Source organism: Marmota monax, unplaced genomic scaffold, assembly GCF_021218885.2.
Source record: "Marmota monax isolate L192 unplaced genomic scaffold, Marmota_monax_Labrador192_F-V1.1 WCK01_AAM20220418_F8-fsc00127, whole genome shotgun sequence".
In the NCBI taxonomy this organism is placed as follows: Eukaryota; Metazoa; Chordata; class Mammalia; order Rodentia; family Sciuridae; genus Marmota; species Marmota monax.
In genome coordinates this window covers 5,548,246-5,562,099 of record NW_026692894.1, presented here as the reverse complement: position 1 = coordinate 5,562,099, position 13,854 = coordinate 5,548,246, and the positions used below count along the sequence as shown (strand labels likewise).

General features: G+C 35.9%; 1 protein-coding gene across 5 annotated transcripts in view; it reads right to left on the bottom strand.

Annotated features, from left to right (window-relative positions):
- Positions 1 to 13,854, bottom strand: part of Stk38 (serine/threonine kinase 38) — a 78,838-nt gene that overhangs the window by 15,919 nt on the left and 49,065 nt on the right. For all 5 annotated transcript variants that reach the window (XM_046450717.2, XM_046450715.2, XM_058581430.1 and 2 more), the window contains 5 exons: positions 12,501 to 12,552; positions 11,269 to 11,391; positions 9,182 to 9,265; positions 4,496 to 4,619; positions 2,104 to 2,258 (listed from right to left, as the gene is read on the bottom strand). In XM_046450717.2, coding sequence (XP_046306673.1) covers positions 2,104 to 2,258; positions 4,496 to 4,619; positions 9,182 to 9,265; positions 11,269 to 11,391; positions 12,501 to 12,552 — 538 coding nt within the window. The remainder of the gene's footprint in view (positions 1 to 2,103; positions 2,259 to 4,495; positions 4,620 to 9,181; positions 9,266 to 11,268; positions 11,392 to 12,500; positions 12,553 to 13,854) is intronic.

Below are 13,854 nucleotides of genomic sequence, written 5' to 3'. Positions count from 1 at the left end.
CTGGACACCTCTAAGAAAGAAGATGTCTAACAAAAAGATCAGTACATGGAGCAAATGCTATTCAAGCCCATACTTTTAGAAAATGCTATAGCTATTGTGGGCACACAGCAGAAACTCAGGACTTCTGCATTTCACTCCTATAATCAATGTAGCTGAACACATAAATGAACTTGCTTATGAGAACATTTTATGACAAGTCTGAGCTAGCATAATAGGGGGCAAATCAATACCTTCCAGAATCCCCCACTTCAGCTAAATGAAGTCCCCAAGTTTTTGGCCTTCAACATGTTTGCTGGACATGACTGTGGACTAAGCATTAATGTGCCTGCAGTACAGGACCAGGACATGTGAACTCAAAACCACACGAGGTATGCCAGTGCTTTATTAAAAATATATCTTAGGAAGAGAAAAAAAAAAACAAAAAACAAACAAACAAAAAAATATATATATATATCTTGGGGGGCTGGGGCTATGGCTCAGTGTAGAGCGCTTGCCTACCATCTGTGAGGCACTGGGTTCAATTCTCAGTACCACATATAAATAAATGAATAAAATAAAGGTAGATGTTAACGGACCTTTATTTTATTCACATATACATATATGCATGTATGTATCTGGGGTTGGGGTTGTAGCTCAGTGGTAGTATACTTGCCTAGCATGTGGGTTCGATTCTCAGCACCACATATAAATAAATAAAATAAAGGTCCATTGACAACTAAAAAAATATTTTAAATTATATATATATATATATTTGTGTATGGATATCTCAACTTAATGGCATAGGAAAATATCTCCATAGCATTAATATTTTAAAAGCAGAATTCTAAGCTATTTACATGGATGCTAACTTTATATTAAGTTACACAAAGAGAAAGATATCAAAGCTATTAAAACAGTGGTAACCTTTCAGTGGCGAGATTATACATTATTTTTCTTCTTTATATTATTCAAATTTTCATTTATATGATTATTTTCATAATGAAGAAAAAAACTACTAACCAGAAGAAATTATTTGACAAGTCTCTTGATCTCTTAAAACAAAAAAACAAAGGGTTTCAAAGAAAGATAGAAATCTTCAGGACTTTCAAAGGCAAAAAAAATATAAAAAGACAGCAAGGAAGAAAAATAACACTAGGCATAAAATTTACTTTTATACTTAGAAGAAAAATTCAGTTAAGATAAAAATTCTGCATAACATAAAACAACATTCTAAAATTTTAGAGCTAAAGAGACTTTACAGCTTCTCTAGATCACTATGTTCACTATCTAGATGAAAACAGTGAGGTCCAGATAATAAGAGATTTGCTAAGGTTGGGCTGGGGTTGTAGCTCAGTGGTAGAGAATTTGCCTACTATGTGTGAAGCACTGGGTTCGATCCTCAGCACCACATAAAAATAGAATAAAGGTATTGTGTCCACCTACAACTAAAAAAAATTTATATATATATATATATATATATATATATATAGAGAGAGAGAGAGAGAGAGAGAGAGAGGGAGAGAATACATTTTTAAAAAGACAGAGATTTGCTAAGCTTATCCAAAATTCAGTTAGCAGTATAGAGAGTCTCTTCTAATTTACTGTAAGTTTAGAAACTAAGCAACTATGCTTATTTGCATATTTATATTTATCTCAAAATAAATATAAACAGGCCAGTACAATAGAAGCTGATCGGGGATATAATTAAAAACCTGCACTTGTGCCAGGTTTTTTGTTATTCCTTACTTCCTGGTTCTTGGCCTGGTTCCTCATTAACTGATGAAGCTGCCCAACACAGAGGTTTGGATAGGTAGTGTATTATCAGCATAGTTAATTATATGCTAAGAGAAAATTACTATCTTTGACTTTATTGCAAACTAACCCTCTAAATTAATTTTATTCTTGAGCATTTTCAAGGATGTCTTTTAAGAGGAATGTTCAATCAAACTGCAGAATCATGAGCCTTTCAGACAGTAGAAGTAACAGCAAACAGCTATCAAAAAAAAAAAGAGAAGAAAAACATACAAGGTCAATCACATGGCCCCTATGTCACAGGTGGTGCAGGTGTTATGGCAAAGGCCGCTCAGAGCAGCACACACCGCCTGCTGATACCCCAACACATACCTTGCTGTCCAAGAGAAGGTTGTCTGGTTTGATGTCTCTATGGATGAATCCAAGTTGGTGAATAGAGTCTATGGCTAATACTGTTTCTGCTATATAAAACTGAGTTTCCTCTTCAGTCAGAGTGTCTTTTTTCATCAACAAAGTCATCATGTCCCCTGGAGGTGGAAAAATACAAAGCCACCACCACACATCCACACACAGACACAGACACACAGACACACACACACAAGCAACACATAAGTAAGTATTAGTTTTCAAATATGTATTCTCTATCTGCCAACATAAGGCACATAAACAGAACCCTGGTGTGCACCAATATGGCTGTGCAGGGAAGACAAGTAATAGCTGATAATACTTAAAGGGAAATAAATAAATAAATAAATCACAGCCACAGAAAGCAAAACATTTTCATAATTAAGCTATGGGATACTGACCTCTTTGCTGTGATTTGCATTTTGCTTTTGAGAGGAAAGAAAATTTCTCCTAAACTTAACATTAAAAAAGCATATTTGCTTAGGACAATTATTTGGACTAAAGGGAAAACTACTTTGCTTTTATTTTGCACAAATACCTGAAAATCTCTCTGCCTCTAGAAGCAAATGGCACTTCACATAGGTTGTGCTGCTATTGTTAGAGAAACTGAAATGTCAAACAAAAATGTAAATATCTGGGAAGGCTAAAAACAAGCTTTCCATCTTCTATTCACAAAACACTGGAAGATAAACCAATAAAAAGATAGGACTTCTGCAGCCAAGCATCAGTCAACAAAAGCTGAAAATGTTGTAGACTGGAATGCATAATAACTGCCTCACAGAAGTGCACACTGAACACCTCTCGAGATCAGTGTTTTTTTTTTTTTCCTAGTGTCTTGTTATACAGGTACAACAAATGTATACCAATATCCTTTCCATCACTTTTAAAACAATATCAATTTTAGCAACCTCTTTAGTTTTCTGCAAAGTCAATATTTAGTTATTTCTGCTTAATACAAGCAACATAAAATAGCAGAAAAAAGATTCAGATCCTAAAACTCAACAGTTAGACAAAAGCAAAGAAAATATGCATAAGTAGTTTAAAGATAAAAGATTAAGATAGATTCAGTTTAAACCTTATATAAAGCCATGTAATGTTAGAAAACAAGGAAAAGAGAAAGAAGCCTTTGTTTTAATACAGCATCATGCTGCTTTTTAAATTTCATTTCATTCATAATTTTATTCTTTGTATTCTTGGGAGAAAAGTAGACATTTTTCACTCAGGCAAAAATTACATCTTCTTTTTGGTCCAAGACTTGAAAAATGCATTCCTAATTACTCATGGCAACATTCAATCAGGAGGCACACCAAAGACCAGGGAAGTGCATGCAGACCAACATTAAGCGGCCTCCACTTGTGGCACAGGACAGCAGCCAACAGCTTCACACAGCACCTGTGTGAGCCTGTCCAGGTGACCAGAGAGCTCACTCTAGATGATCTAAGGCTTTGTAGGCCAGCTCCACCAAGTGCAAAGGGCAGGGACCAGGAGGCATGAGAAGCTACAGAAGATGGTGCAGATAAGGTCTGAGGAGACACACATCAAGGAGCTGGTAACCAAGCTGGATTGTAGTTCTATTTAAATACTAGCATGTAAATATTAAAAAGTTTCTCCTCATTCTGCCAGACAGACTCTTTTCTAATCTTGATCAATTGTTAATAAAAAGTATTGGTAACCCTGTATCTAAACTAAGGGTTGTCACAAGATCATTATCATGCCACAATTGTTTGCTTTGCCAAGAACCAAAAAGGAAACAGTTATCTTTTATTTTTCCTCCACCAGAGTTTGCTCAGAATTCATCTGCTCACTGAGAAACAGACTGTGTTCCCCAAAACAGATGGTATGTTTTGTTCTGAGTTTACTTTGAGCAGCCTTAGGAGGGGCACATGCAGAGATATGTAAAACTGGAAATCTCCAAAATGAGAAATTAATTCTGGCTACTAATATAGGCAATGAGAAAGTTACTCCTTATTAATAAGTAATAGAAAATGAAATCAAAAAAGTTGAAGCAAAGAATATTATAGCTTCAATTTTTGTCACTTGAATACCTTACACATTATTCCCATTGACAGGAGGAAAGAAAGCAGAGCTGCCTAATTTATTCCTACACATATTTAAAGGAAAAGGGAAAAGAAAGAACTGTCCATCTGAAATCATGAGAATGAATGAAAAGGTTACTAAGATTATAGAAAGGCACCCCAGCACAAGACAGGCTATTGACCTCCTTTATAGACCTAAAAGAAGATACAGAAAGAATTTTGTGAGCACAATTAAAAGTAGAAAGGAGGGTTAATTGTTGATGTGAGAAAGAGAAACCACAGAACAAAAAGGAAAAAATGACCTTTCATCGTTAAGTAATTACCTCCAGGCAGGAACTCCATGATTAGGTAGAGGTTTAGCTTATCCTGAAAACTATAGAACATTTTCACAACCCACAAACTGTCTGCCTCCACTAGAATGTCACGCTCCGCACGAATGTGGCCAACCTGGAGGTATACGCATTTGATTAATGACAAGCCTTGCTCTGCTTTATTAGACTGCATATTTGCTTAAAACAATTTAAATACTGTTTTGAGTATTTAATTGTGATGATGTAAAAGATCTATTTACGCAAACCTACTAACTCAAAATTGACATTTGATTTGAAAATATTTGGTGATGAAAACTTGAGTGATGAAAGTCTTTTAAAAAAAAAAAGGCAAAATGAATGGCTACAATACAAATGGTGACTTTAACATGCTATAAATTAAACCTCTGATTAGTTAAAATTACCACTCTTTTGCACATATTTTTGTTTTCTTTTTAAATTTTTTTTGTTGTAGATGGACACACAATGTCTTTATTTGATTTTATGTGGTGCTGAGGATTCAACCCAGTGCCTCCCACATGTAAGGCAAGTGCTTTACCACTGAGCTACAGCCCCAGCCCCCATATTTTTGTTCTAATAATCCCTTATGATAAAAATAAGTCCCTAAAGTGAGACTCTCCAAACAAGTCCTCCCTCAGGTCTGCAATAATATCTAAAATGACAGTGACAATTCAAGAATACTATGATACCACAGCATTTAGTTTACCGTGGTACAAAGAATATGTGCTCAGTTAATCCTTACTACATTAAAACATGAGAACATCTGCTGGGCATGGTGGCACACACCTGTAATCCCAGCTTCTCTGGAGGCTAAGACAGGAAGAAGGCAAGTTTGAGGTTAGCCTGGGCCACTTAGTGAGACCCTGTCTCAAAATAAAAAAATTAAAAGGGCTGGGTAAAAAATAAAAGCTCAGTGGTAGGGTGCCCCTGCATTTAATTCCCAGTACTGAAAGAAAAAGAGACAGAGAGAGGGACCAACTAAGAAAAGTTATGAATTAAAATTAATGACATTTCCAGTTTTCTTTTACTAAAATATCTAGCTGAGAGCAAAAAGAGAGAATTGGTAGAATTATTTTGCTAAAATAATGTTTTATAATATGAAATTTGTCATATTGACTTTAAATATATAATAGCAAAACATTGCTACCTATTATGAAATCCCATTCTTCCCTTTTTTTTTTTTTTTTTTTGTTGTTGTTGTGCAAGATCTTGCTATGTTGTGGAGGCTGCGGGCCTCAAGCGTGAAATTCTTCTGCCTTAGCCTCCTCTCCTTAAAAAAGTCACAAGATCCAAAGTTGAGTTTTATCAAGTCTAAAAGTTTTATTTGTACACAATCCAAATCTTTAATAGAGATTTGTGTCTTAATCTATGCTATAAGTCTCTCTCTCTCTTTTTTTTTTTTTTTTTGGTAACAGGAATTGAACTCAGGGATGTTTAACCACTGAGCCACATCCTAAGCCCTTTCTATTTTCTATTTTTTGAGACAGGGTCTTGCTAAGTTGCTGAGGCTGGTTCTGAACTTGCCATCCTCCTACCTTGGCTTCCTGAGCTGCTGCGCCTAGCTTGTTACTAGTCTTTTGAGTTTTTATGTTCCAAAGTAAAAGATGCACCAAGATTCATAAACTGACACTTTCGTTGGCAAATCAGCCCAATGATTTTGTTTTGATTAATATAGTGCTTTACACACTTGTTTTACTGAGGTGCCTTCAACAAGACCAGGTACTCTTCCGTTTGAACACAGCCCAGTCTCTGTCCTATCTTAACATTTACATTTAACCTGCTTTATTTTTCCAAGCTAATTCTCAGGGCCCTGGAGGCATTTTATTTACATATTTGAGTTTTCAGTCTCTACTAAAATTGGTCTTTGGGGAACAACAGCTTCAATTTTTACATTTTTACTTCTGTATTTATGGTATGGGGTGAAAAAAATGTACAATAAGGGTGATAAGGAATAATCAAATAAAGCATCTGCATTTATTCAACCTTACTATAAAAATAAAGCTTTTGGGAAACTAATGCTGCTTGCTGACCTGCAGCCCTGCAACCACAGCTATGGCCCCATTCAGACATTAAAAACTATACAAAGTGGCCTTCGTGTGCCTGTTTCCTTTAAGGCCCCTATCTACTGCAGGGAGCAGAGAAAAGAGGGGCACTACCATTACTACACTCACCTCGGAAGTCAAAATGGTGACTTCGGCATTTCCTGTTTGTTAAGGGGAGAGCTAGTCATTGCAAGCACACCTTGCCATTCTCTCCTGAGGCTGAAATGATAGCCAGGAGTCTCGAGATCTAGAAGTAGAATCAGTTGAATAGCGGAGAAGAAGGGAAGCGCCAAAAAGTTCTCTTTCCTCCATTCTGTAAATATTTAATAGGGTGGGGTGCAAACTGCTACCTGGGGCACTAAGAAAGCAGAGATGAAACTAGGCTTTGTCCTGTCGTAACAGTACATTGGAATCACAAGTAAAGGTTTTTCTTTGCTCTAGAAACATCTGACACCAACTAAATACTAATGTCTTATCCTTTAAAATTTTTCCAAGTAGAATAAATTTCCATCTTATAGAGCAAAATAACAAGCTGAACTCTCTTAATTCATCTCAGTTCAATAAAGTCACCAAAAAATAAATAAATAAAATTTCCTCTGGATAGGCACCTGCAAATATAAAAAGTTAGGCTTTGAATCTAAACTTTGTCAGTTCTACTCAAAAATGATAATGGATTTGCACTGGGCAACTAACTTTCACCTGTGCTCCTTCGAGATGTTAGACCTACATAGAGTCTATGGTCATAGACTTTAACTGGACTATACCAAGATCAAATCAAGGTAACTGGTCCATCACTTAAGGTGAGCTAAACAATTAAGTTAATGTTCCATTTAATGCATAAATTAATGCAATGTTTAAAATCCTAATTATAATTAGATATGTCTTTTATTTTCATTGAGAAAAATCTAAGGAATTCATTTTTAAAAAGGTAGGACATTTGACAAAAGGTTTGGATCATTAGATACCATGTTGAGCACATGGCACATGCTATGTGGAATTAATAACTCTGAAAGTCATAAAATTATTACTATACTTTACAATTTTCTGCTGTTAATTATTTGATAAGTTTTAAGCCTTCATTAAAACTATAGAAAGCATGTCTTATAAAAATAAACCTTACTCATGAAATGCAAATAATAATGACTAGTCAATAATAAAAATGTTATATTTTCCTTCTCAAGATTAACTGTCAAAAAAAAAAAAAAAAGATTAACTGACATACTTTCAATACCTATGCACTCAAAACATACACTAATTTCTAGATAATACACAAACAGGGTTATACTGCATTATTTATTTATTTATTTATTTATTTTCAGTATTAGGGGTTGATCCCAGGAGCATTCTCTATTCTACTATTAAGCTCTACTCTAACCCTTTTTATTTTTTTGAGATAGAGTCTGGCTAAGTTGGCAAGGTCAGTCTGAAACTTGTGATCCTCCCATCTCAACCTGGGATTACAGGCATGTGCCACTGTGCCTGGCTTACACTGCCTTTTGCATAAGATTCACATTAGCTTAAAATACAGCATCTGAAGATTTATTGCCTGAGAATCTGAAACTCCAAAATTCCTAGGAGTCTAAAGCTTCTGGGTAACACATGAAAATTAAACAGAAAATAAAACTTCCAAATTTTGGAGGTGGCACTTGAATGAAGGCAGAGAAGACTCCATCATTATGCTACCTCTCAAGAGGTAGACAGGACTGGATGTAGGGCCCACCTCCATCCTGAACCTTGGACTCTACAGAGAAGCTCTCCCTGCCATTGGATCCTATAACACTGGACCTTTTACAGGACAGTTGAGGAATCACTCACAACAATCCATTCTTAAGAAAGCAGCTAACTAAACTAGATTTACAAAAAGTCTGTCTCACTTTTTTAAAATATACCTTTCAATATTTGTACCTCACTTATGTTGCATACAGAATTTATGTATCTCAAAGAACTATTTGCAAAGTGGATTCAGGTTTTAGAAAGCACTGAGGTTTTTGGGGGGCTGACGTGCTAGGGCCTCAGTCATGTTAAGTAAACACTCTACCACTGAGCTACATCCCCAGTCCTTAGGAAGTGTTCTCAATCATTAAAGGAAAAATTGCATTGCTCTTCCATTTGCATTATATTTTTAAAAATTTATTCAGATATTGGAAGATCAGTCTCTCTCAGGTAATGATGAGCTACCTAAAAGACCTAACTTTGGTTTAAGTGGGAATGAATGAACTTACAGAATGAAGCACATTGAGATACACCTTACAATGTCAATTCTAAACTCTCCTAGTCCTCAGTTCCAAGGTGTAAAAACACTTCCTATTTCTCAGCATTTGATAAGCATATCGCACTAAGTATGACCTCAAAAAGAGGTTCTCATGACAAGACTATCTCCTAATCAAGTGGGAGACTCATACAACAGCTGCTTCTGTAACAGGTTTTCAACATTAAAATGACTACCCATAGGCATGATTTGCAATTTTAAATATGTAACCACTTCTTTGTAAGGGTAAAAAAGTAGTTATCCTATGTATAGTTGTACGTAACAGAGCTAAAGAAAACTATAATAAAATATACATTGCAACTAAGAAAATAGTTTTAGAGACAAAAAATTCAGAGGATAACCAAAAGTACTGTTCCAACTATGCTTTACCTGCTCTTTTTCAAGCATATCTGCTTTACGGAGGATTTTCATTGCATATACATGCCCTGTATCTTTCTTCTGAACAAGCCGCACCTTAAAAAGTCAAAAGAAATGCCAAGTCAAAAGTCCATGCTACCAAGTTCATGCTTTCATGTGTTATGACAAAGACAAGGATGTTTTGTTTGTTTGGGGTTTTAGTAGGGCCCAAAAAGTTAAATTGAAACAGTATCATAATTTGAAATAAGCAAGTAGTAGTTAAAGAAGCAGAAGAAAATGCTTTCAGCATCTCAAAACTTAGTAGTACTGTCACTGTTGGTAACATTCTCAAACATCTCTATATTTGAACAGCTTTGGCTCCCCAGTTGAGCAAACCAATCTAATTTAAAACCTTCTCAATTCCAAACTTAAGGATGAGTTAAATCCCCGGCATGTTATCTCATCACATCTGAAAACTTAAGCAAATGATTATAACAACATTTACAAATAAAAGTAAAAACTCACACAGGAAAAATGTCTGGAAGTAAAATGTTAAAGTTTCATGCAGTTTTTTTTTTTCTCTTTTATATTTTCCAAGGTTTTAAAAGAGAACAGATAATTTTATGATGAAAAGAAAATTAATAGTCTACAAACCAAAAGAAAAACTTCTTGGCACATTACTGCATATCCTCCCCTTCTCTCCCAAAACAAAGTTCTCTGTCCCTTGCTTCAAGTTTTTCCTGAGTCCCATGTCCCTTTCTCCCTGAGCAGAAAACCATTCTAAGATTTTTTTTCCCTCTCTCAAGGGGTCTCAAAAGTGATTCTGAATACTAAGGGATCAATTTTATGTTTCACTCGTGCCTTTGAAATATTACATGTCCCCTGAGTACTGGTTTTTAATAATATGCTACTCCTTCTATACAAAGCTAATTTAACTATTATATGAGCAAGTCACCCACTTAGGGTGTTTCCCATTAATAAGAATGTTCTTTCAAGGGCTCAAACTCCTGCAACAGCTTGATCTAGTGATCAAACAGAATTCATTTATAAGCATAGCTGGGGAAAGGGGTTAGGAATGAATGTAGCTCAATGGTAAAGCACTTGCCTAACATGTGTGAGGCCCTGAGTCTAATCTCCAGCACCATCACACACACACACAAAAAAAAAAAAAAAAGAAAGAAAGAAAGAAAGAAAAAAGGAGTATCTGGGCCAGGGTCTGCGGACATAACTCAATGCTTGAGTACCTGCCTAGCATGAAGCCCTGAGTTCAATCCCCAGGACTATTATGTAAAATTATTAAAAAAAAAAAAAAAAAAGGAGGTGGTCCAAAGTTGCAAATGCTTCTAGTTCTCTACCACTACCTATGTAACTCCTTTCTGTAAATTCTCTATCTTAAGGCTATCTTTTAAGAGATATATGAATAAAGGGTGGAGATATATTACTAGTCTGCTCCTGGAGAAGTAGTGTGGTACTGGGAAAAACAAAAGCCGTAAGATCAGACTTAGGCCCAATTTCTGGTCCTGGTGTTCAACTGCTGTGACATTGAGTCTTTACATACCTCCTCAGGGTATTTAAAAAAAAAAAAAAAAAAAAACAAGCACTCTACTGACTAAGCTATATTCTCTGCCCTGATCTGTAATCTTTTTTTTTTTAGTATTTTATTTACATTTTAGTTTTCGGCAGACAGGACATCCTTGTTTGTATGTGGTGCTGAGGATGGAACCGGGGCCGCACCCATGCCAGGCGAGCTCTCTACTGCTTGAGCCACATCCCCAGGCCCTCCTCAGGGTATTAATTTTAAACTATAAAATGGGTTTTTGTCATGATTATAGGAGAAAAACACTGAGTAAATAACAAATTGATTTCCTTCTACCTTTCAAATCTCCCTCTTGATCAATATTTAAAATAGCAACATTATCTCTGGCAAAAAAGAAAAGAATAGAGATCGGGGTCAGTGAAGAAGGGATGAATGAGAGAAAGAGGCTAGACAGAGCAGGTAGGACATGGGCGTGCATGCCTGACCCACCAACCCCCACATATTTCATTTCAATAATGATATGTTAGAAACTTTGGAAATACTTTGGGGTTTTTGGTACTTTACAAGCAGCTATAGTTTTTACCTCACCAAATGCTCCTCTGCCTATGACTTTTAAGGACTCAAAATCTTCCAATCCAAGTCTTGTTCTCTTCAAACGAAGAAACTCTGTCTCCTTCCGAGCATGTGCTGATCTCCTGAGTCTTTTCTAGTGTTCAAGAAAGAAGAAGAAAAATAAGGAGTTGAAATTATGAAACTCTACAACTAAGTCATATGTGTGTCTTGCTCTGCTTGAGAACAGGGCCACACCAGACTAGACAATCTCACATGACAGTACAATAAAAGGATCGTTAAGAGATCATTTGTCCTTTCCCTGGCCTTCAGACACAAGAAGCAAGCCACATTGAATAGATGGCTGCCTCCTCTGAAAGCTCTAATCTACTTCAGCAATGACTATTCTAACATTTCTAATGGAGGAGAATAAACAATGCTTTCTTTTAACCTTTTTTATATATAATAAAAGTTATGTTTTTCTATTTTTCTCTGGATTTTTGTTGCTATTGTTTATTTTGTTTTGTCATAGTTGTTGTTTTGCAGTTCTGAGGATGGAACCCGGGGAGCACTTTACCCAAGTACCTCCCCTGCCCTTTTTAGTTTTAAGACAGGGTCTCACAACTAAGTCACACTGAGGCTGGCCTTCAACTTTCAATCCCGCCTCAGCCTCCTGAGTTGCTCAGATTATAAGCATGAGCCACTGTGCCCAGCTCCTCTGGGTTTGCATAAATGCTACATATGGTTTATTGTGTGCTTGAATTTTCTATTATTCTTACAAATATTGCATATTTTTCACAACCATCTTGGGTTCTGTGATTTATTTCTATTTTTGAAGGCATTCCCACTGCCATTGAGTTATTCTGCATAGTCCTTTAATAACTGTATTTTCTCCTACCGAATTTGTAGGCAGTGGGCAGAGGGCTAATTTGAGATAGGTAATTTGCCTCATTTCCATGGAGTCTTTTCACTAAACTCATAAGAATGCTGTATCTTGCTATATTTTAATTTGATCTCATTGACTTCATCCTTTTTCTTGGAATTCTAATCTAGGCACAAGGGTGCCTAAAGAAGTCTTCCTTTCCAGGGTATCTAATAATTAACTTCTCCCTCTTCATGAATACCCAAATCCAGAAGCATGCCAATCCTCAAGTTCCTTTGTAACTCAGCCCAAACCCTTCCTCCCCGGGCACCAAGGCTAACTTGAGCGACATGAAACAACTTTCCATGCTGGATTTCAAGGAAGATTTTTCCAGTATTAATTACCTCTTCATCTTTTAGGCCTTCCTCTTCCATCACTTTTTCTAACTTCTTTTGTCTAAAACAAACAATAATAACAACAAAAGATACATGAAACAATATTTGAATGATTTTCTGGAAATTCTATACAAAATAAGAAATAAAAAGGGTCACACTCAGAAGCGCATGCCTGTAATTCCAGTGACTTGGGAGACTAAGGCATAAAGATTCAAAATTCAAGGACAGCCTCAACAACTTAACAAGACCCCATCTCAAAAATAAAAATAAAAAGGGCTAAGTATGCACATCAATGTTTATAGCAGCACAATTCACAATAGCTAAACTGTGGAGCCAACCTAGATGTCCTTCAGTGGATGAATGGATAAAAAAATGTGGCATTTATACACAATGGAATATTACTCAGCAATAAAAAATAAGATCATGGCATTTGCAGGGAAATGGATGGCATTAAAGAAGATTATGCTCTGTGAAGTTAGCCAATCCCAAAAAAACAAATGCCGAATGTCTTCTCTGATATAAGGGGGGTGAATCAAAATGGGGTTGGGAGGGAGAGCAAGGGAGGAAGATTACCTCTAGATAGGGAATAGGGGTGGGAGGAAAAGGGAGGGAGAAGGGGAATAGCATGGATGGTGGAAGGAGACCCTCATCATTATACAAAATACATGTATGAACATGTGAATTTGGTGTCAACATACCTTATATACAATCAGAGACATGATAAATTGTGGTATAAAGATGTATTAAAAATTGTAATGCAAAGAAATAATAATAAAAAAGGAATAAATATATAGCTTGTGAGTAAAGCACTCCTGGGTTCAATCCCTAGTACCAATAAACAAATAAATAAAGGAAATATAGTTCAATAGTAAAATGCCCCTGGGTTGATTTAAAAAAAAAAAAAAAACTGTATAATGTGTTAATGCAATAGAGAATCTTGTTTTGAAACCAAATGTTCTTTTTTTTCTTTCTGTTATTTCCTCCTTACCAAACCACAAAACAGGTGGTATTTGATAACTTCTTGTATCAGAGTGCTTCTTTCTCTCTCTGTGACTGAAATCTACTTCCTTTATTTCACACCTTCTTCCCCCTTCCTGCCATGAGTGAAGAGTAATAAATAACAAAGGTAGGGCTGGAGTTGTAACTCAGTGGTAGAGCACTTGCCTAGCATGTGTGAGGCACTGGGTTTGATTCTTGGCCCTACATATAAATAAATAAAATAAAGGTCCATCAACAACTAGAAAAAAAATATTTTAAAAAAATAATAATAGGGCTGGGGATATAGCTCAGTTGATAGAGGGCTTGCCTCGCATGCATAAGGCCCTGGGTTCAATCCTCAGCACCACAAAAAATAAATAAATAA